At 45.3% G+C, this 27,739-nt stretch overlaps 3 protein-coding genes across 3 annotated transcripts; all 3 read left to right on the forward strand.

Annotated features, from left to right (window-relative positions):
- The first annotated feature begins 6,805 nt into the window (after positions 1–6,805).
- LOC108868721 (non-specific lipid transfer protein GPI-anchored 31-like) lies at positions 6,806–7,414 on the forward strand. The gene has a single exon (XM_018652399.2). It carries the CDS (start codon positions 6,845–6,847, stop codon positions 7,379–7,381), a length of 537 nt encoding a protein of 178 aa, XP_018507915.1. The 5' UTR covers positions 6,806–6,844; the 3' UTR covers positions 7,382–7,414.
- A 345-nt stretch (positions 7,415–7,759) lies between these two features.
- Positions 7,760–20,683, forward strand: LOC125472342 (leucine-rich repeat protein 1-like). Its single transcript, XM_048573648.1, has 2 exons — positions 7,760–8,256; positions 20,419–20,683. Exons 1-2 carry the CDS (start codon positions 7,760–7,762, stop codon positions 20,681–20,683), a joined length of 762 nt encoding a protein of 253 aa, XP_048429605.1.
- A 676-nt stretch (positions 20,684–21,359) lies between these two features.
- LOC103927058 (leucine-rich repeat protein 2-like) lies at positions 21,360–21,866 on the forward strand. Its single transcript, XM_048573832.1, has one exon. The coding sequence runs from the start codon at positions 21,360–21,362 to the stop codon at positions 21,864–21,866; it is 507 nt and encodes a 168-aa protein (XP_048429789.1).
- Positions 21,867–27,739: the final 5,873 nt, after the last annotated feature.

The raw sequence follows: 27,739 nt of genomic DNA on the forward strand, positions 1-27,739 counted from the left end.
ATCCTCCAAGGCATAAAACCCAGAACATTCGAAGAGCTAGCACTCGTTCCCACGACATGGAGCTGAGTATCGCTAATCACGGGAAAAAGGAGCCGATTACTAACTTCAATAAGGATAAAGTATTCGCCCAAATGTAGACAAGACCGGGAAGAAGCCTGCTAAAGGAAAGCTTTCAATTCTATCACCGTCAACACTATCCCCATCAGACCTCCTCAGCGCCTATCAAGACCTCCTCAGCGCCCATCAAGATCTCCTCCAAGAAGAAAGCGAAGGAAATAAAGACAAGTGAGCCTCCTCGCACCCAAGACAGATACAAGAGCACCTTGAGAGAGTTGGAACAAAAAACGTACCCATTTCCTGACTCTGACATGGCTGCCATGTTAGATGACTTGCTGAAAAAAATGTGATTGAACTACCCGAATGCAAGCGTCCTGAAGAAATGAATCGCACAAACGATCCTAGGTACTGCAAGTACCATCGTATTGTGAGTCATCCTGTGGCAAGTGCTTCGTTCTTAAAGAACTCATCATGAAGTTGGCACAACAAGGGCAAATTGAGCTCGATCTTGAGGACACGGCCGCAACGCATACCACCACAATTGCGTTTGGATCGTTTAAAATCCTGTGCCTCTCCAAACGACACCTGACCGTTCCCGTGAATGCTCAAGTTGCACGGCACCCCCCTGCACAACCATCACTGGAGAGAAGCGACCAAGATGCACATGCTGATGATGAAGAAGGATGGATTTTGGTAACCTACAAAAAGACAAGGAAACCAAGACCACCAGTCATACAGCCAAATGTGGAACAAAGAAGAAATCACCACGGCTGCAACAATGCGAAGTCTAAAAGAACATAAAGCATAATAAAACAACATATGCTAGGGAACCTATGGAGCAGGAGCCACGCATTCCCGTTTCCTTGCGTGAGTACTTCCCGAATGACTTTTTGCAACAGTGCACTACCATGGCCTGTCACATGGTTGAAATAGAAATAGAAGAGCCCTTAAAAGGCAAAGCTATCGCCACTGAGGTAGAAAAGACCCTCACACCTGAAGAAGGTCTGCCAACACACTTTAGCATCGAGGAAGCGCTACCATTGCCAAAAAGATACGAAGAGCACTAGCAGCAGTCCTGGCAGGTCCCGACGACCACAAAGTGCGAGAAAGTAACGACGAAGGCTTGAAGCTTCAGCCACATGAATGTGCCACATGTTGTGCCACCCATGACACAATTAACTTCACTGACGAAGACCTACTGCTGGGATCAAAGCCTCACAACCGTCCTCTCTTCGTCTCAGGGTACGTAAGGGAATACAAAGTCAACCGCATGCTTGTGGATGGTGGGTCGGCCATAAACATCATGCCAAAATCAACAATGACCATAATCGGCATCAAGGTGAATGAACTATCCCTGAGCCGTCTGCTGATCCAGGGTTTTAACCAAGGAGGACAAAAGGCGATGGGTATGATCTGAGTAGAGATGACCATGGTGAGCTCAAATCAAGCACGATATTCCACGTGATTGATGCAAGAACTTTCCTACAGCTTGCTCTTAGGAAGACCTTGGATCACGCAAATGGGGTAGTGCCGTCCACCCTTCACCAATGCCTAAAATTTTACCGAGAAGGAGTGAAGGTGATCCAAGGTGATACCAAGCCATTCACTGAAGCCGAATCATACTTTGCAGACGCCAAGTTCTACATGGATGAAGATGTGGTACCCGAAGCCCTTCCGGAAGATATCAAATCCACGGGCAAAGCAGCACCTACAAAGCAGGAGTGGCAAGTCATGCCTAAAAAGCAAAAAGAGCAGACTGTGCCATCTTCAAGCAAAGACGATGACGAGTTTGCTAAACCTGCAACAACCAAAGGGAGTAGGGACGCCGTCAGAAGGACCGAACGCACCCATATTTCGATATATCCCGATGTCAAGAAGAAATAATGGTCAATCTCCCTTCGAAACTGAAACAAGAAAAGCCGACACACAGTGGCACACGGATAATGTGAAGTTGCTCAGACAATGCAGTTTTGCCTTTGACACAGCTAGGGGGTGCTAAGGTCGCAAGACTACCACAAGGCTTCATAAAAGCTCTACCAAAGAAGGTGGAATCAAGCTTTCTTCCAACCAAAAGGACCGAGGAAGGTTTCGACTCTAACGCCTACAAACTCATGTCAGAGGCCGGGTACGACTTCGCTTCTTCTGCGGTGGCTGGAAAGAAGGTTTCAAACACCGTCAATAACGAAGAACGTAACCTTACCAAAACTCAAAAGAAGTTGAAGGAGCATGGTTACGGAGTTGACAACAACAAAGCCGGACTTGGTTTCACACCAAATGCACCTGTGATGATTTCAAACAAAGCGAAAAACACTAGTGCTCAACACATCAGCGTGAGCATTGAACAAGACCAAGAAGAGCCTAAACCCTCCCCTCGGACGTCGGTCTTCGATAGGATGAGCCATTCAAGCTCCAGAACGTCAGTGTTTAATCGCATTGGTGGTCAAGACCAAACCTTTGTCTTCAAGAGGCTTAACGCGCCAACATCCCAAAACTCTGTTTTTGAATGGTTGTTAAAGCTTAAGAAACAAAGCAGCACAGTTATCTCTCCTCTGCGACGATCAGCTTCAGAAAAATTTGAAGATAATGAGAAGCCTTTTGGAAAGAGGAAGACAACACCAAAGGAAGAAAAGCTCGATGGGTTAGGAGAAAAAGATGACGTTCGAAGCTTGATTCCTTCAAGGATGAAGCGCCAAGCAATCTTGGAGGTCGACACAAAGGGACCACTGAAAGTGAGAAGGCGTACTATCATCCACACCAGACAATCCTTATGCCAATAAGCTCAAGAAGACAGCACTGAAGAGGAGATCCAAGATGTTTTCCACATCACGGTTCAAGAAGGTAAAGAAGACGAAATCCCCGAGGAAGATGTCACTGCTGCACCACCACAGCTCGAAGATGGGGGGCAAGCCACAGTGGATGATCTCAAGGAACTCAACTTAGGTACAAGCAAGGAACCAAAGCCTATCTTCATAAGTGCATTATTAAGTACAGATGAGATAGAGAAGATTTATCAGCTGTTGTTAGAATACAAAGACGTCTTTGCCTGGACCTACAAAGAAATGCCCGGCCTGGACCCTATCATCGCTGTTCATCATCTTGCGGTCAGACCTGGAACACGACCGATAAAGCAAACTCAAAGACGCTATCGATCTGAGCTTATCCCACAAATTGAGGTCGAGATCGACAAGCTTATCGAAGCAGGCTTTATTCGAGAAGTGCAATACCCCAAGTGGATCTCCAACATCGTCATTGTCCTTAAGAAATCAGGACAAATACGTGTTTGCGTAGACTTCCGGGACCTCAACGATGCTTGCCCAAAGGACGACTTCCCCTTGCCAATCATTGAAATCATGGTGGATGCAAACACTGGCCATGAGGCATTATCATTCATGGATGGTTCTTCTGGGTACAATCAAATTCGCATGGCCCTCGAAGACGAGGAGCTAACAGCCTTTCGTACTCCAAAAGGTATCTATTGCTACAAGGTGATGCCCTTTGGCCTAAAGAACGCTGGAGCTACGTATCAACGCGCAATGCAGAAAATCTTCAATGACATGCTACACAAGAACGTAGAATGTTACGTAGATGATGTGGTGGTTAAGACGAAGAAAAGATCAGACCACTTGAAGGATCTGCGAATAGTGTTCGAAAGGCTGCGAAAATACAACCTCAAGATGAACCCGTTAAAGTGTGCGTTTGGCGTCACCTCTGGAAAATTCCTTGGCTTCATCGTCAAGCACCGTCGTATTGAGGTAGACCAATCAAAGATCAAGGCCATTCAAAGCATGCCCGAGCCAAGAAACCTGCACGAGCTGAAAAGTCTACAAGGACGGCTAGCCTTCATTAGACGCTTCATTTCCAACCTCGCAGGGCGTTGTCAACCGTTCAGTCGCCTTATGAAGAAAGATGTCCCATTCTTATGGGACAAAGCATGCCATAATGCTTTTGAAAGCATAAAGAAATATTTGTCAAGTCCACCTGTCCTGGGGGCACCTGTGCCCGGGAAACCACTCATATTGTATATTGCTGCTCAGGAAAATTCAATCGGAGCACTCTTGGCGCAAGAGAATGAATCCCAAAAAGAAGGAGCACTTTACTACCTCAGTCGGACTCTCACCGGCGCTGAGTTGAACTATTCCCCAATAGAAAAGATGTGCCTCGCTTTGGTGTTTGCCATTCAGAAACTCAGACATTACATGCATGCTTACACCATCCACTTGGTTGCTAAAGCCGACCCTGTTAAATACGTTATGTCTAAGCCAGTCTTGACGGGGCGACTCGCTAAATGGGCTTTGCTTCTTAATCAATATGAGATCATCTACGTCTCAGCTAAAGCTGTCAAGGGACAAGCGCTAGCAGACTTCCTTGCCGATCATCCAATCCCGGCTGATTGGAAAATCTCAGACGACTTGCCTGATGAAGAGGTGTTCTACATCAATATTTTTCCGACATGGACGATGTTCTTCGATGGATCCGCACGAGCAGACGGAGCGGGGGCAGGAGTAGTATTCATGACGCCACAAAGGCAAATACTACCTTACTCCTTCCAACTGAATGAGCTATGCTCCAACAATGTTGCTGAGTACCAAGCATTGATAATCGGGCTCCAAATGGCGATCAACATGGAAATCACAAGCTCTTGAGGTGTATGGCGATTCCAAGCTCATAATCAATCAACTCTTAACTGAATATGAGGTGAGGAAAGATGATCTCGTCCCATACTTCCGGCTAGCGACCCAACTGCTACGAAAGTTCGAAGCTGTGACACTGGAACATGTGCCAAGAAAGGAAAATCAAATGGCAGACGCTCTCGCCAATCTAGCCTCGAGTATGACACTAGGAAAAGATGAAGTTGCAGACGTGCCAGTTTGCCAAAGGTGGGTGATTCCGCTCGTTAATGAAATGTCACTAGATGATACAAATGTCATCTCAGTACTTCCAGTCGATGCTGAAGAGTGGAGACAGCCGCTGATCGACTACTTAGAGCACGGAAAGCTTCCAGATGATCTTAGACACCGTTCCGAAATACGTCGACGAGCACCTCGCTTTCTTTACTACAAAGGAACACTCTATCGACGCTCTTTTGAAGGAGTACTCCTGAGATGCCTAGGTGAGGAAGAAGTTAATCAAGCCATGGAAGAAGCACATTCAGGTGTGTGTGGGGCACATCAGTCTGGGCCAAAGCTACATTTCCGGCTTAAAAGAATGGGTTACTACTGGCCAAGTATGGTGAAGGACTGCCTGGAACACGCCAAAAGGTGCCAAGCCTGCCAGTTCCACGCCAACTTCATACATCAACCGCCTGAACCATTACACCCTACAGTTGCTTCATGGCCGTTCGACGCATGGGGATTGGACGTTGTAGGACCAATTACGCCAAAGTCATCTGCAGGGGAAGCTTACATCCTAGCTGCAACAGATTACTTCTCCAAGTGGGCTGAAGCCATACCTTTAAGGGAAGTAAAAAAGGAAACTGTTGTTCGTTTCATCAAGGAGCATATCATCCACCGATATGGGGTGCCTCGCTACATTATCACTGATAACGGAAAGCAGTTCTCCAACCGACTCGTGGACGAGCTTTGCGACAAATACAAGTTCAAGCAGCACAAGTCTTCCATGTATCATGCTCCGGCCAACGGCCTGGCAGAGGCATTCAACAAGACGTTGTGCAACCTCCAGAAAAAGGTAATCGGCCGAACAAAGAGAGACTGGCATGAAAGAATAAGTGAAGCACTTTGGGCATATAGGACTACACATAGGACTCCTACCCGAGCTACACCTTATTCTCTTGTATATGGCGTAGAAGCTGTTCTACCGCTCGAAAGTCAAATCCCCTCATTAAGGATGGCTATACAAGAAGGCTTGACTGATGAAGAAAATGCAAAGTTGCGCCTTCAGGAGTTGGAAGCGCTGGATGAGAGAAGGCTCGAAGCTCAACAACACTTGGAATGCTACCAAGCACGGTTATCCAAGGCATTCAACAAGAAAATCCGCCCAAGGTCTTTCCAAGCCGGAGATCTCGTGCTGGCGTCGCGTAGGCCTATCATTACAACTCATAAGACAAAAAGCAAGTTCACATCAAAGTGGGATGGACCCTACGTGATACAAGAGATCTACACCAATGGCGCCTACTTAATCATGGCAGAAGACGGGTTGAAGATCGGCCCCATCAACGGCAGATTTTTGAAGCGCTACTACCCCTAAAGCAAACGCACCATGCTCCTGGCCCGCAAGAGCATAAACTGTGTACGGCAAAATCATCATCAAAACCATCACTCATTTGAACTACGTTATGACTTGATCTCTTCTTTGGAAGAGTACGTAGGCAACTTGAAACTTCAAAACTTCAAGTACAGTCACATCAAAATAAATAAATAAATGTTTCATTAAAGAAAGTCAATTTTATTACAAAAAGAAAAGAAAAAAAAAATACATATGTTACTATGTATTAGAAAAAAAAATATATATATTCTATACTAAAAAAAAAAAAAAAAAAATTATACATGTTAGAGGGAGTCCTTCTACACTTAAGACTTGTGCCAAATCAAAGAAAACAAAAGTTGAGACCCACAAAAAGAGGAACCCAAATGCCAGGCCCATCTTTTCTCAAACACACAATTGTTTTGAGCTTGCTGTGCAAAGAGCCCTGCTTCTTCTCCCGCCAGGCTCGGGCCCGGCTCTCAAAGCCCAATCTGCGTGCACTCCTTCATCCATCCCTCACCAACCCACTTCCCGCTTCTGTTGCTTGTTACATTCTCCAGTTTTTCACAATACCACAAGAAAAAAAATGGGAGCAGCAACGAGGGTTTGGATGAGCACTTTGGTGGTGGTGATGGCGGTGCTGGTGTTTGGACTTGGGGACTGCGCGGCGCCGGCTCCTTCGGTGGACTGCTCGAGCCTGATCTTGAACATGGCGGACTGCTTGTCGTTTGTGTCGAATGGGAGCACGGAAACGAAGCCGGCAGGGACTTGCTGCAATGGCCTCAAGACTGTGCTCAAAGCCGACGCCTCCTGCCGCCTCTGTGAGGCCTTCAAGAGCAGTGCTCAGCTCGGCGTCGTTTTGAACATCACCAAGGGCTGCTTTTGCATCTCCCTCCCCAAATTCCCAAATCAAAACTCCCAAAATCCACGATCAGAAGAGTTGGATTTTAATCCAAATTCCCAATCATCCGCTGAGAAAAGATGCCGCAGAGGCACTCGAAGAACGACAACGACCTCGCTTTCTTCACCTACGACGAGAAGAAGAAGCTCGGCTATGGAACCCAGAGGGAGCGGTTGGGCAGGGACTCCATCAAGCCCTTCGACGCCTGCTGCCTCTGCCTGAAACCCTTCATCGACCCCTGCGACAACCTCTTCGGCGACCGATTCACCTGTGGCTTCCGATACGAACCGGTCGACAACTCCTCGTCCGCCAGCGGCTCACCGAGCTCACCCTTGACCAGGCCGCTTACTCCTGCTCGCTCTCCAGAATTTACAGAAGCAACCCACTTCAAAACGACTTCGATTACTGCCGTTTCGGTCTGAGCCATGGGTTTTGCTCCCACTCTCGCCAAAACAGCAAAGAGAACGGCGGGGATGCTAAGCGCCCAGGAACATCGATTAGCCTCACCTACTTAGTAGCAAAAGCAACATGGGTTTCTACTGTGAGCACTGAAGATCAAGAATTTCGGACAAAGTTCGAGTTTTTGACCCGAAATCACGCATGGGTTTGATCCATTTTCTGGTTTCTCGGTTTATTCTGCTCGTATGTTCTACGCCACCACCTGTTTGTGGGAATGCCGAGCTGGGAGCTCTGATGGAGTTGAAGGCCTCTCTGGACCCGGAAGGCAGGGTTTTGAAGTCGTGGACCAAAGAAGGTGACCCGTGTAGTGGTTCATTCGAAGGCGTGGCCTGCAACGAGCACCGCAAAGTGGCCAATGTTTCTTTGGTGGGGAAGGGTCTCTCGGGTCGGGTCTCACCGGCAGTGGCAGAGCTGAAGTGCTTGTCGGGTCTGTACCTGCACTACAACAGCTTGTCAGGAGAGATTCCTAAAGAGATATCGTATCTCACTGAGCTCACTGATCTGTATCTCAACGTCAATAATCTAACTGGGGGTATTCCTTCTGAGATTGGGAACATGACTAGTCTGCAAGTTATACAGCTATGTTGTAACCAGCTGACAGGAAATATACCAACACAGATGCGATCCAGAGGAGGCAGGTTCATGTGACTCCGGATGTAATGGTGGACTCATGAACAGTGTCTTTGAGTACACACTCAAAGCTGGTGGACTAATGAAGGAAGTGGATTATCCATACACTGGTATTGATGGTGGAGCTCATTCCTCTGTCTCCTCACGCTGCCAACAAACCTCGAGCTCGTCACCCTGGCCACCATGATCAAAATCAACGAAGAGCTTCATTGACCGCCGTCAAACGACTAGTCGGTCTTCAAACTCGACGTCTTACGCTCTGCCTCGGGCTGCTTCTGCACCTCCGCCATGGCTGCTGCCTTTGAATGTGATCAACAAAATCAAAGTTTGTCAACTCACACCCAAAGATCTCGTCCGTCTGCTTGCCTCTGCTACTGCCTTTGAATGTGATTGACAAAATCAAAGTTTGTCAACTCACACCCAAAGATCTCCTCCGTCTTCTCTCGGACTCGGCCTGGGTTTTCACCCACGAACTCAGCCTTGCAGATGGCCTTATAAAGAAAAAAAAAAAAAAAAAAAAAAAAAAAAAAGTAGCAATGATTATGCCGGGAAGCATATTTCAAAAGAATAATAAAAAAAAATAATAATAATAATAAAAAAAAATAAAAAAAAGCAACTCTGGTGGATCAATCCACCGAAAGAAGGAAAAAGAATAATAAAAAAATATATATATAAAATAAAATAATAAAAAAAATAAAATAAAGTAAAATGAAATGATGATGTTGGGAAGTAATGATTAAAGTTAATAATAAAAAAATAAAAAAAAAATAAAAAAACAAAACTTTGGTGGATCAGTGCCACCGAGAAAAAAAAAAAAAAAAAAAAAAACTTTGGTGGGTCAGCACCATTGAAAAAACAAAAAAAAAAAAATCTTGGTGATGTACATGTTTTCTCTGTATTTAGCACAATACACTAAATAAAACGAAGTATGTTCATTGATTTTCGAACAATTACAAGTGCAAAAAAAAAAAAAAAAAAAAAATGTATCTAACAAAGAAAAAGGAAGATGGAGCCTTCACAAAGGTCGTTCACGTGAAGCCCCACTACTCGGCCAAACTCCAGGAGCGGGAAGCACCGAAGATAGATCATTCGAGGCCCCAATACTTGGTGGAACGCTTGATGACGCCGGAAAAATGTGCCTCTGGAAGAAAGACGCAAGCCTTTGATGGTCACTTTGAATGCGACCTTGAGATTCTTGCATCTCATCAAGCTTCCTCTTCATGCCCGACGAATAGTTATTTGCAAGCACATGCAAACCTCTATTCTCGTACTTAAGCTGTTTAATCTCCTGCTTAAGATCTTCCACCTCTGCCATCAATGATTCCACCTGACGGGACCGAGCAAGCAGGCGTTGGCCCATGTTGGACACGGAGCCCGCACACTGAACACTAAGAGCGAGGGACTCTTGAACGGCCAACTCATCGGACCGTCCCGACAGCAGCCTACTATCTTTTGGAGTAAGGAGGTTCCTAGCTACTATTGTAGCTGTTGTGGCGTCCTGCATCACAGAGTCTTCACCTGTAAGAGGACCGTTAGAAGATAAGAAAGAAGGGCACCATACATTACCTTGAAGCGGCGCAACCGGATCACTGCTGAGACTCAATTCTAAGCTAAGGTTCGATGGGTTAGCCATTTTTCAAAGGTGTTAAAAGAGATGGGTGGATGGAGTTAAAACTCAAAAGGCCGGAGATGATTTTCAGGAATGAGCAACCTTCAAAGTGTGCATGTTAGAGGTGATCAATACCTCTATAAAAAGGAAGAGGCGCTCGCTCAGAAATCGAAGAGGCGCTTGCTCAGAAATCAAAGAGGCGTTGGTTCAGAAAATCGAAGGGCCGCTTATTCAAAAAAATGAAGAGACATCGCTCTGCAAATCTCAAAAGCTGGATTTTCCGGCGTAAGTTAGGCGACGCTTTCTCTGCTTTTCAGAAAACGCGTTCAACTTTGTCAAAAGATCTCCGACAAAGTTGAAAACACGTGGAGGCTGGCGACGCTTTCGCGGCTTTTCAGAGCACGGGTGCCACTTTGTCAAAAGATCACGTGGAGGTTATCATCGCAGCTACACATCTTTAGCTGACAAGCGTAAGTTAGGCGACGCTTTCTCTGCTTTTCAGAAAACGCGTGCAGCTTTGTCAAAAGAGGCACTCGTTCAGAAATCGGAAGAGGCGTCTTCAGAAATCAAAGAGGCGTATTCAAAGATCGAAGAGCCGTCACTATTTCAAAAAGCCGGATTTGCGGGATCAACGTTTGTCGACAAGGGTTAAAAGAACAGTACCATCACTTGCTATTGGGAAATCCCTATATATGTCGACCTTCATCTTTTATGGCAAGGCAAACCTGCAAACAAGAAAAAAAAAATGCCCAACTCTTCCTCACCTCCGAGAGTACACTCCCAGAAAGCATCTCAAAATGCTCAGTTTTCTTCCTCTCCGGAATACCCTTGCCAAACAAATGACACCAGGCAAAAGTATCTCATATCATCAAGGGCGAAAGCAAAGGTATCTCATATCATGCTTTCCCCTCTCTTTTCCTTTGCCCTTGTTCTCACCTGCCAGGACAAGGAAGAGAAAGCATATGTCGGAACCTCCACTCAAAACTTGCGCTGCCACCAAGAAGTGATGGTCCATTCAAATGCAAGGTTTGCATTCAACTCCTGCATCAGGAACAAATAGTACAGAAAAAGATGCTAAACCTGCATAAGGAAATACCACTTCTACAAAGGGGAGCAAGTAAGGCAAGTGAAAATGATGCATTGAAGCATGTGGAGACAAGCTACGGACTGCATTATGCTGAGCTATCCTCTAACCCTCTTCAACACGAATTGGAGAGATTGAACAAAGAAACAGAAAAAAAGGAGTAAGCTCAGACCTTCGGGGAAGACCAAAAGAATCCTGCTGCCCAGTTCAAGAGTAGCACAAAGGAAAATCAACGATAGGGGGAGACTAAAGAATCCTCCAGCCCAGTTCAAGATCAAGCCTCGATGGCCCTTGAAGAAATCACAAGTCCGATTCAAAATCAAGTGTTCACCACCTTGAATCAAATTCAACTCCAGATCAAAGGAGTAAGTTCAGACCTTCGGAGGAGACCAAAAGAATCCTCCAGCTCAGTTCAAGATTAAGCCTGCGGAAAATCAACGATTGGAGGAAACCAGAAAATCTTCCAGTCTAACTTAAGATCAAGCCTCGATGGCCCTTGAAGAAATCTCCAGCTCAATTCAAGATCAAGCCTCGACGGCCCTTGGGTTGACATCTACATTAAGGGACTTCAAAACGCATCTTCTACACGTGACAAGCACATGTCTACGACACGCCTTGAAGTGGGGGCATTTGTAGACATCAAAATTTCGGTGAAATAAATGTTGACCAAAAATTAAAATTTCAATGCTCACGTATCACATAAATTTTACATGTAGCGTGTGACTCAACGAAAAATCGAAATAAATTGGAAAAGTCATCAAATAGGACACGTGTCAATACCTGGCAGAAATGATTTATTTCATCTGATTATTTAAATCCAAAAATCAAGTTTTGGAATTCTATAAATAGGAGGCCAAAGGCATTCATTTTAGGGGGAGAAGAAGGAAGAAAGAAAGGAAGGAAGGAAAAGAAGAAAAGAAGGAAGGAAGAAAGAAAGAAGCCTTGAAACTCTAAAGCTCTCAAGCAAATCCCGAAGGATCAAGAAAGCAATCTTCGTTCTTCGTCAAATCCACCTTCAAGATCAAGCCCCGACGGCCCTTGAAGAACTTCCACCAATTCAAGATCAAGCCCCGACGGCCCTTGAAGAAAGTATTCATCACTCATCATCCGTTCATCCTAAGATCAAGCCCCAACGGCCCCTTTGGATCAACAACCTCAACAAATCCACACATCCGTTCATCCTTCAAGATTAAGCCCAGAAGCCTTTGAAGATCCGTTCATCCTAAGATCAAGCCCCAACGGCCCCTTTGGATCAACAACCTCAACAAATCCACACATCCGTTCATCCTTCAAGATTAAGCCCAGAAGCCCTTGAAGATCCATTCATCAACTGTGCATCCTTAGATCAAGCCCCGACGGCCCTTTGGATCAACAACTCATCCACAAACCCACACCCTTCGAAGATAGAATCAGAGGACCAAATTACAAAGAGATTGTAACCCTAAAAATCATTAATACAAAAAAATATATTTTGTACACGTATTCTTGTCGCTTGTTTCAGGAATTATTCGTGTTTACAAATTTGGCACGCCCAGTGGGACAATCTCTACCTCTCATCTCTATCCTCAAATCATAAAAAAAACGCAAATGGCATCAAGAAAGGATCAAGCTGTTCCTGCAATCAAAGCAAAGAACAAGAACATCATCGCCGCAAGTGGTGATATTTCGGGCATCATAACCCGAAGTAAGGCAAGAGATCTTTTTGCCGCAGCTTCCGCCCCTGCATTAACTCTGTCAAAGGAACAAGAGCACCTGAGGTACGAGCCTGTGATCACCCTAGCCTCGCTAAGGGCATCAAAAGGGGAGAGCCCAAAGAAATACTCAGAGTCCATACTCCCCGACGTTGATTCGAGCGGCAGTACAACCATGCAAGTCATGACCACTGGAGCAACTTCAATCGAGGAGCAGCTAGCTCAGATGAATGAAGCAATAGCAAAGCTCACACGAACTGTGGAAGAGAAGGACTTGCAGATTGCCGCACTTGTCAACCAACTAGATGCGCTGCCCGACGTGAAAGTTGACCCAATTGTTGGCCTATTAAAGAAAGAAGGCGACGAAGAAGAGGAGCCTCCAGCAGAGAAAGTCGAAGAGAAGCTGAAACTAGACCAAGCAACGGCGTCCATGGGATCTCTCTCTATCCAGCAACTACAGGAGATGATTGCAAGCACTATCAAGACACAGTACGAAGGAAGCTCGCATGACTCCGTACTGTACTCAAAGCCTTACTCCAAGAAGATTGATGCTTTGAAGATGCCAAGGGGTTATCAGCCCCCAAAATTCATGCAGTTCGATGGAAAAGGCAACCCGAAGCAACATGTCGCCCATTTCATTGAAACTTGCAACAATGCTGGGACAGAGGGAGACTACCTCGTCAAACAGTTCGTGCGTTCGCTGAAAAGTAACGCTTTTGACTGGTACACTGACCTCGAACCTGAGTCTATCAACAGTTGGGACCAGCTAGAAAGGGAATTCCTCAACCGTTTCTACAGCACTTGTCGTACTGTAAGCATGCTAGAGCTGACCAGTACAAAACAGTGGAGAGATGAACCTGTCGTCAACTACATAAATAGATGGCGCTCCTTAAGTCTGGATTGCAAAGATCGGCTTTCTGAAACCTCTGCCATTGAGATGTGCGTTCAAGGCATGCACTGGGGGTTACATTATATCCTCCAAGGCATAAAACCCAGAACATTCGAAGAGCTAGCAACTCGTTCCCACGACATGGAGCTGAGTATCGCTAATCACGGGAAAAAGGAGCCGATTACTAACTTCAATAAGGATAAAGTATTCGCCCCAAATGTAGACAAGACCGGGAAGAAGCCTGCTAAGGAAGCTTTCACCGTCAACACTATCCCCATCAAGACCTCCTCAGCGCCTATCAAGACCTCCTCAGCGCCCATCAAGATCTCCTCCAAGAAGAAAGCGAAGGAAATAAAGACAAGTGAGCCTCCTCGCACCCAAGACAGATACAAGAGCACCTTGAGAGAGTTGGAACAAAAAACGTACCCATTTCCTGACTCTGACATGGCTGCCATGTTAGATGACTTGCTGGAAAAAAAGGTGATTGAACTACCCGAATGCAAGCGTCCTGAAGAAATGAATCGCACAAACGATCCTAGGTACTGCAAGTACCATCGTATTGTGAGTCATCCTGTTGGCAAGTGCTTCGTTCTTAAAGAACTCATCATGAAGTTGGCACAACAAGGGCAAATTGAGCTCGATCTTGAGGAAACGGCCGCAACGCATACCACCACAATTGCGTTTGGATCGTTTAATCCTGTGCCTCTCCAAACGACACCTGACCGTTCCCGTGAATGCTCAAGTTGCACGGCACCCCCTGCACAACCATCACTGGAGAGAAGCGACCAAGATGCACATGCTGATGATGAAGAAGGATGGATTTTGGTAACCTACAAAAAGACAAGGAAACCAAGACCACCAGTCATACAGCCAAATGTGGAACAAAGAAGAAATCACCACGGCTGCAACAATGCGAAGTCTAAAAGAAACATAAAGCATAATAAAACAACATATGCTAGGGAACCTATGGAGCAGGAGCCACGCATTCCCGTTTCCTTGCGTGAGTACTTCCCGAATGACTTTTTGCAACAGTGCACTACCATGGCCTGTCACATGGTTGAAATAGAAATAGAAGAGCCCTTAAAAGGCAAAGCTATCGCCACTGAGGTAGAAAAGACCCTCACACCTGAAGAAGGTCTGCCAACACACTTTAGCATCGAGGAAGCGCTACCATTGCCAAAAAAGATACGAAGAGCACTAGCAGCAGTCCTGGCAGGTCCCGACGACCACAAAGTGCGAGAAAGTAACGACGAAGGCTTGAAGCTTCAGCCACATGAATGTGCCACATGTTGTGCCACCCATGACACAATTAACTTCACTGACGAAGACCTACTGCTGGGATCAAAGCCTCACAACCGTCCTCTCTTCGTCTCAGGGTACGTAAGGGAATACAAAGTCAACCGCATGCTTGTGGATGGTGGGTCGGCCATAAACATCATGCCAAAATCAACAATGACCATAATCGGCATCAAGGTGAATGAACTATCCCTGAGCCGTCTGCTGATCCAGGGTTTTAACCAAGGAGGACAAAAGGCGATGGGTATGATCTGAGTAGAGATGACCATTGGTGAGCTCAAATCAAGCACGATATTCCACGTGATTGATGCAAGAACTTCCTACAGCTTGCTCTTAGGAAGACCTTGGATCCACGCAAATGGGGTAGTGCCGTCCACCCTTCACCAATGCCTAAAATTTTACCGAGAAGGAGTGAAGGTGATCCAAGGTGATACCAAGCCATTCACTGAAGCCGAATCATACTTTGCAGACGCCAAGTTCTACATGGATGAAGATGTGGTACCCGAAGCCCTTCCGGAAGATATCAAATCCACGGGCAAAGCAGCACCTACAAAGCAGGAGTGGCAAGTCATGCCTAAAAAGCAAAAAGAGCAGACTGTGCCATCTTCAAGCAAAGACGATGACGAGTTTGCTAAACCTGCAACAACCAAAGGGAGTAGGACGCCGTCAGAAGGACCGAACGCACCCATATTTCGATATATCCCGATGTCAAGAAGAAATAATGGTCAATCTCCCTTCGAAACTGAAACAAGAAAAGCCGACACACAGTGGCACACGGATAATGTGAAGTTGCTCAAGACAAATGCAGTTTTGCCTTTGACACAGCTAGGGGGTGCTAAGGTCGCAAGACTACCACAAGGCTTCATAAAAGCTCTACCAAAGAAGGTGGAATCAAGCTTTCTTCCAACCAAAAGGACCGAGGAAGGTTTCGACTCTAACGCCTACAAACTCATGTCAGAGGCCGGGTACGACTTCGCTTCTTCTGCGGTGGCTGGAAAGAAGGTTTCAAACACCGTCAATAACGAAGAACGTAACCTTACCAAAACTCAAAAGAAGTTGAAGGAGCATGGTTACGGAGTTGACAACAACAAAGCCGGACTTGGTTTCACACCAAATGCACCTGTGATGATTTCAAACAAAGCGAAAAACACTAGTGCTTAACACATCAGCGTGAGCATTGAACAAGACCAAGAAGAGCCTAAACCCTCCCCTCGAACGTCGGTCTTCGATAGGATGAGCCATTCAAGCTCCAGAACGTCAGTGTTTAATCGCATCGGTGGTCAAGACCAAACCTTTGTCTTCAAGAGGCTTAACGCGCCAACATCCCAAAACTCTGTTTTTGAACGGTTGTTAAAGCTTAAGAAACAAAGCAGCACAGTTATCTCTCCTCTGCGACGATCAGCTTCAGAAAAATTTGAAGATAATGAGAAGCCTTTTGGAAAGAGGAAGACAACACCAAAGGAAGAAAAGCTCGATGGGTTAGGAGAAAAAGATGACGTTCGAAGCTTGATTCCTTCAAGGATGAAGCGCCAAGCAATCTTGGAGGTCGACACAAAGGGACCACTGAAAGTGAGAAGGCGTACTATCATCCACACCAGACAATCCTTATGCCAATAAGCTCAAGAAGACAGCACTGAAGAGGAGATCCAAGATGTTTTCCACATCACGGTTCAAGAAGGTAAAGAAGACGAAATCCCCGAGGAAGATGTCACTGCTGCACCACCACAGCTCGAAGATGGGGGGCAAGCCACAGTGGATGATCTCAAGGAACTCAACTTAGGTACAAGCAAGGAACCAAAGCCTATCTTCATAAGTGCATTATTAAGTACAGATGAGATAGAGAAGATTTATCAGCTGTTGTTAGAATACAAAGACGTCTTTGCCTGGACCTACAAAGAAATGCCCGGCCTGGACCCTATCATCGCTGTTCATCATCTTGCGGTCAGACCTGGAACACGACCGATAAAGCAAACTCAAAGACGCTATCGATCTGAGCTTATCCCACAAATTGAGGTCGAGATCGACAAGCTTATCGAAGCAGGCTTTATTCGAGAAGTGCAATACCCCAAGTGGATCTCCAACATCGTCATTGTCCTTAAGAAATCAGGACAAATACGTGTTTGCGTAGACTTCCGGGACCTCAACGATGCTTGCCCAAAGGACGACTTCCCCTTGCCAATCATTGAAATCATGGTGGATGCAAACACTGGCCATGAGGCATTATCATTCATGGATGGTTCTTCTGGGTACAATCAAATTCGCATGGCCCTCGAAGACGAGGAGCTAACAGCCTTTCGTACTCCAAAAGGTATCTATTGCTACAAGGTGATGCCCTTTGGCCTAAAGAACGCTGGAGCTACGTATCAACGCGCAATGCAGAAAATCTTCAATGACATGCTACACAAGAACGTAGAATGTTACGTAGATGATGTGGTGGTTAAGACGAAGAAAAGATCAGACCACTTGAAGGATCTGCGAATAGTGTTCGAAAGGCTGCGAAAATACAACCTCAAGATGAACCCGTTAAAGTGTGCGTTTGGCGTCACCTCTGGAAAATTCCTTGGCTTCATCGTCAAGCACCGTCGTATTGAGGTAGACCAATCAAAGATCAAGGCCATTCAAAGCATGCCCGAGCCAAGAAACCTGCACGAGCTGAAAAGTCTACAAGGACGGCTAGCCTTCATTAGACGCTTCATTTCCAACCTCGCAGGGCGTTGTCAACCGTTCAGTCGCCTTATGAAGAAAGATGTCCCATTCTTATGGGACAAAGCATGCCATAATGCTTTTGAAAGCATAAAGAAATATTTGTCAAGTCCACCTGTCCTGGGGGCACCTGTGCCCGGGAAACCACTCATATTGTATATTGCTGCTCAGGAAAATTCAATCGGAGCACTCTTGGCGCAAGAGAATGAATCCCAAAAAGAAGGAGCACTTTACTACCTCAGTCGGACTCTCACCGGCGCTGAGTTGAACTATTCCCCAATAGAAAAGATGTGCCTCGCTTTGGTGTTTGCCATTCAGAAACTCAGACATTACATGCATGCTTACACCATCCACTTGGTTGCTAAAGCCGACCCTGTTAAATACGTTATGTCTAAGCCAGTCTTGACGGGGCGACTCGCTAAATGGGCTTTGCTTCTTAATCAATATGAGATCATCTACGTCTCAGCTAAAGCTGTCAAGGGACAAGCGCTAGCAGACTTCCTTGCCGATCATCCAATCCCGGCTGATTGGAAAATCTCAGACGACTTGCCTGATGAAGAGGTGTTCTACATCAATATTTTTCCGACATGGACGATGTTCTTCGATGGATCCGCACGAGCAGACGGAGCGGGGGCAGGAGTAGTATTCATGACGCCACAAAGGCAAATACTACCTTACTCCTTCCAACTGAATGAGCTATGCTCCAACAATGTTGCTGAGTACCAAGCATTGATAATCGGGCTCCAAATGGCGATCAACATGGAAATCACAGCTCTTGAGGTGTATGGCGATTCCAAGCTCATAATCAATCAACTCTTAACTGAATATGAGGTGAGGAAAGATGATCTCGTCCCATACTTCCGGCTAGCGACCCAACTGCTACGAAAGTTCGAAGCTGTGACACTGGAACATGTGCCAAGAAAGGAAAATCAAATGGCAGACGCTCTCGCCAATCTAGCCTCGAGTATGACACTAGGAAAAGATGAAGTTGCAGACGTGCCAGTTTGCCAAAGGTGGGTGATTCCGCTCGTTAATGAAATGTCACTAGATGATACAAATGTCATCTCAGTACTTCCAGTCGATGCTGAAGAGTGGAGACAGCCGCTGATCGACTACTTAGAGCACGGAAAGCTTCCAGATGATCTTAGACACCGTTCCGAAATACGTCGACGAGCACCTCGCTTTCTTTACTACAAAGGAACACTCTATCGACGCTCTTTTGAAGGAGTACTCCTGAGATGCCTAGGTGAGGAAGAAGTTAATCAAGCCATGGAAGAAGCACATTCAGGTGTGTGTGGGGCACATCAGTCTGGGCCAAAGCTACATTTCCGGCTTAAAAGAATGGGTTACTACTGGCCAAGTATGGTGAAGGACTGCCTGGAACACGCCAAAAGGTGCCAAGCCTGCCAGTTCCACGCCAACTTCATACATCAACCGCCTCAACCATTACACCCTACAGTTGCTTCATGGCCGTTCGACGCATGGGGATTGGACGTTGTAGGACCAATTACGCCAAAGTCATCTGCAAGGGAAGCTTACATCCTAGCTGCAACAGATTACTTCTCCAAGTGGGCTGAAGCCATACCTTTAAGGGAAGTAAAAAAGGAAACTGTTGTTCGTTTCATCAAGGAGCATATCATCCACCGATATGGGGTGCCTCGCTACATTATCACTGATAACGGAAAGCAGTTCTCCAACCGACTCGTGGACGAGCTTTGCGACAAATACAAGTTCAAGCAGCACAAGTCTTCCATGTATCATGCTCCGGCCAACGGCCTGGCAGAGGCATTCAACAAGACGTTGTGCAACCTCCAGAAAAAGGTAATCGGCCGAACAAAGAGAGACTGGCATGAAAGAATAAGTGAAGCACTTTGGGCATATAGGACTACACATAGGACTCCTACCCGAGCTACACCTTATTCTCTTGTATATGGCGTAGAAGCTGTTCTACCGCTCGAAAGTCAAATCCCCTCATTAAGGATGGCTATACAAGAAGGCTTGACTGATGAAGAAAATGCAAAGTTGCGCCTTCAGGAGTTGGAAGCGCTGGATGAGAGAAGGCTCGAAGCTCAACAACACTTGGAATGCTACCAAGCACGGTTATCCAAGGCATTCAACAAGAAAATCCGCCCAAGGTCTTTCCAAGCCGGAGATCTCGTGCTGGCGTCGCGTAGGCCTATCATTACAACTCATAAGACAAAAAGCAAGTTCACATCAAAGTGGGATGGACCCTACGTGATACAAGAGATCTACACCAATGGCGCCTACTTAATCATGGCAGAAGACGGGTTGAAGATCGGCCCCATCAACGGCAGATTTTTGAAGCGCTACTACCCCTAAAGCAAACGCACCATGCTCCTGGCCCGCAAGAGCATAAACTGTGTACGGCAAAATCATCATCAAAACCATCACTCATTTGAACTACGTTATGACTTGATCTCTTCTTTGGAAGAGTACGTAGGCAACTTGAAACTTCAAAACTTCAAGTACAGTCACATCAAAATAAATAAATAAATGTTTCATTAAAGAAAGTCAATTTTATTACAAAAAGAAAAGAAAAAAAAATACATATGTTACTATGTATTAGAAAAAAAAATATATATATTCTATACTAAAAAAAAAAAAAAAAAAAAATTATACATGTTAGAGGGAGTCCTTCTACACTTAAGACTTGTGCCAAATCAAAGAAAACAAAAGTTGAGACCCACAAAAAGAGGAACCCAAATGCCAGGCCCATCTTTTCTCAAACACACAATTGTTTTGAGCTTGCTGTGCAAAGAGCCCTGCTTCTTCTCCCGCCAGGCTCGGGCCCGGCTCTCAAAGCCCAATCTACGTGCACTCCTTCATCCATCCCTCACCAACCCACTTCCCGCTTCTGTTGCTTGTTACATTCTCCAGTTTTTCACAATACCACAAGAAAAAAAATGGGAGCAGCAACGAGGGTTTGGATGAGCACTTTGGTGGTGGTGATGGCGGTGCTGGTGTTTGGACTTGGGGACTGCGCGGCGCCGGCTCCTTCGGTGGACTGCTCGAGCCTGATCTTGAACATGGCGGACTGCTTGTCGTTTGTGTCGAATGGGAGCACGGAAACGAAGCCGGCAGGGACTTGCTGCAATGGCCTCAAGACTGTGCTCAAAGCCGACGCCTCCTGCCGCCTCTGTGAGGCCTTCAAGAGCAGTGCTCAGCTCGGCGTCGTTTTGAACATCACCAAGGGCTGCTTTTGCATCTCCCTCCCCAAATTCCCAAATCAAAACTCCCAAAATCCACGATCAGAAGAGTTGGATTTTAATCCAAATTCCCAATCATCCGCTGAGAAAAGATGCCGCAGAGGCACTCGAAGAACGACAACGACCTCGCTTTCTTCACCTACGACGAGAAGAAGAAGCTCGGCTATGGAACCCAGAGGGAGCGGTTGGGCAGGGACTCCATCAAGCCCTTCGACGCCTGCTGCCTCTGCCTGAAACCCTTCATCGACCCCTGCGACAACCTCTTCGGCGACCGATTCACCTGTGGCTTCCGATACGAACCGATCGACAACTCCTCGTCCGCCAGCGGCTCACCGAGCTCACCCTTGACCAGGCCGCTTACTCCTGCTCGCTCTCCAGAATTTACAGAAGCAACCCACTTCAAAACGACTTCGATTACTGCCGTTTCGGTCTGAGCCATGGGTTTTGCTCCCACTCTCGCCAAAACAGCAAAGAGAACGGCGGGGATGCTAAGCGCCCAGGAACATCGATTAGCCTCACCTACTTAGTAGCAAAAGCAACATGGGTTTCTACTGTGAGCACTGAAGATCAAGAATTTCGGACAAAGTTCGAGTTTTTGACCCGAAATCACGCATGGGTTTGATCCATTTTCTGGTTTCTCGGTTTATTCTGCTCGTATGTTCTACGCCACCACCTGTTTGTGGGAATGCCGAGCTGGGAGCTCTGATGGAGTTGAAGGCCTCTCTGGACCCGGAAGGCAGGGTTTTGAAGTCGTGGACCAAAGAAGGTGACCCGTGTAGTGGTTCATTCGAAGGCGTGGCCTGCAACGAGCACCGCAAAGTGGCCAATGTTTCTTTGGTGGGGAAGGGTCTCTCGGGTCGGGTCTCACCGGCAGTGGCAGAGCTGAAGTGCTTGTCGGGTCTGTACCTGCACTACAACAGCTTGTCAGGAGAGATTCCTAAAGAGATATCGTATCTCACTGAGCTCACTGATCTGTATCTCAACGTCAATAATCTAACTGGGGGTATTCCTTCTGAGATTGGGAACATGACTAGTCTGCAAGTTATACAGCTATGTTGTAACCAGCTGACAGGAAATATACCAACACAGATGCGATCCAGAGGAGGCAGGTTCATGTGACTCCGGATGTAATGGTGGACTCATGAACAGTGTCTTTGAGTACACACTCAAAGCTGGTGGACTAATGAAGGAAGTGGATTATCCATACACTGGTATTGATGGTGGAGCTCATTCCTCTGTCTCCTCACGCTGCCAACAAACCTCGAGCTCGTCACCCTGGCCACCATGATCAAAATCAACGAAGAGCTTCATTGACCGCCGTCAAACGACTAGTCGGTCTTCAAACTCGACGTCTTACGCTCTGCCTCGGGCTGCTTCTGCACCTCCGCCATGGCTGCTGCCTTTGAATGTGATCAACAAAATCAAAGTTTGTCAACTCACACCCAAAGATCTCGTCCGTCTGCTTGCCTCTGCTACTGCCTTTGAATGTGATTGACAAAATCAAAGTTTGTCAACTCACACCCAAAGATCTCCTCCGTCTTCTCTCGGACTCGGCCTGGGTTTTCACCCACGAACTCAGCCTTGCAGATGGCCTTATAAAGAAAAAAAAAAAAAAAAAAAAAAAAAAAAAAAAAGTAGCAATGATTATGCCGGGAAGCATATTTCAAAAGAATAATAAAAAAAAAATAATAATAATAATAAAAAAAAATAAAAAAAAGCAACTCTGGTGGATCAATCCACCGAAAGAAGGAAAAAGAATAATAAAAAAATATATATATAAAATAAAATAATAAAAAAAATAAAATAAAGTAAAATGAAATGATGATGTTGGGAAGTAATGATTAAAGTTAATAATAAAAAAAATAAAAAAAAAATAAAAAAACAAAACTTTGGTGGATCAGTGCCACCGAGAAAAAAAAAAAAAAAAAAAAAAAAAACTTTGGTGGGTCAGCACCATTGAAAAAACAAAAAAAAAAAATCTTGGTGATGTACATGTTTTCTCTGTATTTAGCACAATACACTAAATAAAACGAAGTATGTTCATTGATTTTCGAACAATTACAAGTGCAAAAAAAAAAAAAAAAAAAAAATGTATCTAACAAAGAAAGAGGAAGATGGAGCCTTCACAAAGGTCGTTCACGTGAAGCCCCACTACTCGGCCAAACTCCAGGAGCGGGAAGCACCGAAGATAGATCATTCGAGGCCCCAATACTTGGTGGAACGCTTGATGACGCCGGAAAAATGTGCCTCTGGAAGAAAGACGCAAGCCTTTGATGGTCACTTTGAATGCGACCTTGAGATTCTTGCATCTCATCAAGCTTCCTCTTCATGCCCGACGAATAGTTATTTGCAAGCACATGCAAACCTCTATTCTCGTACTTAAGCTGTTTAATCTCCTGCTTAAGATCTTCCACCTCTGCCATCAATGATTCCACCTGACGGGACCGAGCAAGCAGGCGTTGGCCCATGTTGGACACGGAGCCCGCACACTGAACACTAAGAGCGAGGGACTCTTGAACGGCCAACTCATCGGACCGTCCCGACAGCAGCCTACTATCTTTTGGAGTAAGGAGGTTCCTAGCTACTATTGTAGCTGTTGTGGCGTCCTGCATCACAGAGTCTTCACCTGTAAGAGGACCGTTAGAAGATAAGAAAGAAGGGCACCATACATTATCTTGAAGCGGCGCAACCGGATCACTGCTGAGACTCAATTCTAAGCTAAGGTTCGATGGGTTAGCCATTTTTCAAAGGTGTTAAAAGAGATGGGTGGATGGAGTTAAAACTCAAAAGGCCGGAGATGATTTTCAGGAATGAGCAACCTTCAAAGTGTGCATGTTAGAGGTGATCAATACCTCTATAAAAAGGAAGAGGCGCTCGCTCAGAAATCGAAGAGGCGCTTGCTCAGAAATCAAAGAGGCGTTGGTTCAGAAAATCGAAGGGCCGCTTATTCAAAAAAATGAAGAGACATCGCTCTGCAAATCTCAAAAGCTGGATTTTCCGGCGTAAGTTAGGCGACGCTTTCTCTGCTTTTCAGAAAACGCGTTCAACTTTGTCAAAAGATCTCCGACAAAGTTGAAAACACGTGGAGGCTGGCGACGCTTTCGCGGCTTTTCAGAGCACGGGTGCCACTTTGTCAAAAGATCACGTGGAGGTTATCATCGCAGCTACACATCTTTAGCTGACAAGCGTAAGTTAGGCGACGCTTTCTCTGCTTTTCAGAAAACGCGTGCAGCTTTGTCAAAAGAGGCACTCGTTCAGAAATCGAAGAGGCGTCGTTCAGAAATCAAAGAGGCGTATTCAAAGATCGAAGAGCCGTCACTATTTCAAAAAGCCGGATTTGCGGGATCAAAACGTTTGTCGACAAGGGTAAAAGAACAGTACCATCACTTGCTATTGGGAAATCCCTATATATGTCGACCTTCATCTTTTATGGCAAGGCAAACCTGCAAACAAGAAAAAAAAAATGCCCAACTCTTCCTCACCTCCGAGAGTACACTCCCAGCAAAGCATCTCAAAATGCTCAGTTTTCTTCCTCTCCGGGAATACCCTTGCAAACAAATGACACCAAGGCAAAAGTATCTCATATCATCAAGGGCGAAAGCAAAGGTATCTCATATCATGCTTTTCCCCTATCTTTTCCTTTGCCCTTGTTCTCACCTGCCAGGACAAGGACAGAGAAAGCAATATGTCGGAACCTCCACTCAAACTTGCGCTGCCACCAAGAAGTGATGGTCCATTCAAATGCAAGGTTTGCATTCAACTCCTGCATCAGGAACAAATAGTACAAGAAAAGATACTAAACCTGCATAAGGAAATACCACTTCTACAAAGGGGAGCAAGTAAGGCAAGTGAAAATGATGCATTGAAGCATGTGGAGACAAGCTACGACTGCATATGCTGAGCTATCCTCTAACCCTCTTCAATACGAATTGGAGAGATTGAACAAAGAAACAGAAAAAAAGGAGTAAGCTCAGACCTTCGGGGAAGACCAAAAGAATCCTGCTGCCCAGTTCAAGAGTAGCACAAAGGAAAATCAACGATAGGGGGAGACCAAAAGAATCCTCCAGCCCAGTTCAAGATCAAGCCTCGATGGCCCTTGAAGAAATCACAAGTCCGATTCAAAATCAAGTGTTCACCACCCTTGAATCAAATTCAACTCCAGATCAAAGGAGTAAGTTCAGACCTTCGGAGGAGACCAAAAGAATCCTCCAGCTCAGTTCAAGATTAAGCCTGCGGAAAATCAACGATTGGAGGAAACCAGAAAATCTTCCAGTCTAACTTAAGATCAAGCCTCGATGGCCCTTGAAGAAATCTCCAGCTCAATTCAAGATCAAGCCTCGACGGCCCTTGGGTTGACATCTACATTAAGGGACTTCAAAACGCATCTTCTACACGTGACAAGCACATGTCTACGACACGCCTTGAAGTGGGGGCATTTGTAGACATCAAAATTTCGGTGAAATAAATGTTGACCAAAAATTAAAATTTCAATGCTCACGTATCACATAAATTTTACATGTAGCGTGTGACTCAACGAAAAATCGAAATAAATTGGAAAAGTCATCAAATAGGACACGTGTCAATACCTGGCAGAAATGATTTATTTCATCTGATTATTTAAATCCAAAAATCAAGTTTTGGAATTCTATAAATAGGAGGCCAAAGGCATTCATTTTAGGGGGAGAAGAAGGAAGAAAGAAAGGAAGGAAGGAAAAGAAGAAAAGAAGGAAGGAAGAAAGAAAGAAGCCTTGAAACTCTAAAGCTCTCAAGCAAATCCCGAAGGATCAAGAAAGCAATCTTCGTTCTTCGTCAAATCCACCTTCAAGATCAAGCCCCGACGGCCCTTGAAGAACTTCCACCAATTCAAGATCAAGCCCCGACGGCCCTTGAAGAAAGTGTTCATCGCTCATCATCCGTTCATCCTAAGATCAAGCCCCAACGGCCCCTTTGGATCAACAACCTCAACAAATCCACACATCCGTTCATCCTTCAAGATTAAGCCCAGAAGCCCTTGAAGATCCGTTCATCCTAAGATCAAGCCCCAACGGCCCCTTTGGATCAACAACCTCAACAAATCCACACATCCGTTCATCCTTCAAGATTAAGCCCAGAAGCCCTTGAAGATCCGCTCATCCATCAACCTTCAAGATCAAGCCCAACGCCCCTTGAAGATCCATTCATCAACTGTGCATCCTTAGATCAAGCCCCGACGGCCCTTTGGATCAACAACTCATCCACAAACCCACACCCTTCGAAGATAGAATCAGAGGACCAAATTACAAAGAGATTGTAACCCTAAAAATCATTAATACAAAAAAATATATTTTGTACACGTATTCTTGTCGCTTGTTTCAGGAATTATTCGTGTTTACACCCTTATTTTACGATTTTATTATTTTAAAGGAGCAAATTGACGAAAATACCCATAGAGGTGAATTGTTGACTTTTGTTGACCACTTTTTTGTGACGCATACAAGCCATTAGCTTACCATATTCTCATAGTAATCATGGCTACGAGCGCGTAGGTGCAAGCATAATTGAATTTGGAGCTATGACAAAGATTTTACGAACTTACGAACATGAAAGGCAATTTGGTAATTTCATATTTAGAGATATTTTGTGGCTTGTTTTGTGAGCCATGTAGGGCGGCCCACACCCCACTCTTTCCTTCTTTCCCGTGTCTCCCAATCCCCCAGAAATCCGACCTTTTTTCAGCTCTCACCACTCATTTGTTGCCACCTCATCTCTCATTCTCTAATTTCACTCTTTCTCACCTCTCAGCTCCCTCTCATCTCTCTCTTTCTCTGGAAGCGCAGAGAAGCCACCCAAGGCACACACCACCTACCACCTTTTTCCGACCAACTCCACGTGAACCACCGCTACTGCCTTGACTCTCTTGTTCCCTCACTCACTCTCTCATTCAATCTCTCTCTCATCTCGGTAAAACACCACCGAGCCATCACCCTAGCCATGTACGACTATTGGCAATCTGATGAGCCTCAAAACCCAGACGATGTTCCCTTCGACCCTACAAACTTAACCCAAGCTTTAGGTTACTGAAAATCATGCACAGAAGCTCACATAGAGCTCTGTTTGAAATCTAAGTTTTCTAGTGAGAATCTCGCCTTTACGGTGAAGGTAAGACTTCAACGATCTTAAACTAATTCCCTGTGATGTTATGAATAAATATTTGAGTTCATATGTGTGTTTTGATGGGATTTGATACAGAAAACATCTCAGGGGAGTTTTCTCTAGATTTTTTTTTAGAACTCGGAACCGTGGCTGTCGAGCCACATTCAAACTCCTTTTTTGGCCAACTCCAGCTATAACATGGCCTCAAATGGGTATATACCTATTCCCTACACTTCTAGCTTCACTTAGGGTTTTGTATCATCAATTTTGGTTGAGATTTGAGCTCGTTTGGAGCTCTGAAAGTCGGCCCTGCAACCTGTAAAGTTGTAGGCTTCACGAGGAAGCAAGTACCAATGTACTCGCAGTCGCCTGGGGGAGCCACCGAGAGTGATGCGTGCAGCGGTGCATAGAGGAGCCCGAGGTCCCTCCTTAGATTTCTCGACATGTTGATCCTGTATCCGCCGCCCTTTCTTGAAATTTGATTATTTTAAAATAGTTCATTTACTAACCGTACTTTGTATGAAAATGCATAATTACGTTAGTACGTTATATATTTACATAAATGGTTTCGCTTCTTGGTGAAACGTGTCGCAAGGATCTTCGATGCCCGCGAGGCATGTTTGACGCGACGATATAACAGTGAGTTGGTCTTTGCTTTTAAATACTATATATTTATTTAGTTTCCACATACATTTAATAAAAACATTTCTATGCATACCTAGATTAGATTAACGTTTATAAGAATTAGCGAAATGGTAGAATTTACAAAATTATGCTAAATCCTTCGGGATGCATAAGTATGTGTACTACTATGGGATTTTATATACGGCCATGATTAATATTTTATTTGAAAAATATTT

Source organism: the organism of the source record quoted next, unplaced genomic scaffold (assembly GCF_019419815.1).
Source record: "Pyrus x bretschneideri cultivar Hongxiangsu unplaced genomic scaffold, Pyrus_bretschneideri_v1 Contig7, whole genome shotgun sequence".
Taxonomy (NCBI): Eukaryota; Viridiplantae; Streptophyta; class Magnoliopsida; order Rosales; family Rosaceae; genus Pyrus; species Pyrus x bretschneideri.

Excerpts from the sequence above, each read along its gene's own strand:
- LOC108868721 (XM_018652399.2), top strand. The coding sequence starts at position 6,845 with ATGGGAGCAGCAACGAGGGTTTGGATGAGCACTTTGGTGGTGGTGATG.
- LOC125472342 (XM_048573648.1), top strand. The coding sequence starts at position 7,760 with ATGGGTTTGATCCATTTTCTGGTTTCTCGGTTTATTCTGCTCGTATGT. Across the intron at positions 8,257-20,418 it reads ATGCGATCCAGAGGAGGCAG|TTTTTCACAATACCACAAGA; the intron begins GTTCATGTGACT and ends TACATTCTCCAG.
- LOC103927058 (XM_048573832.1), top strand. The coding sequence starts at position 21,360 with ATGGGTTTGATCCATTTTCTGGTTTCTCGGTTTATTCTGCTCGTATGT.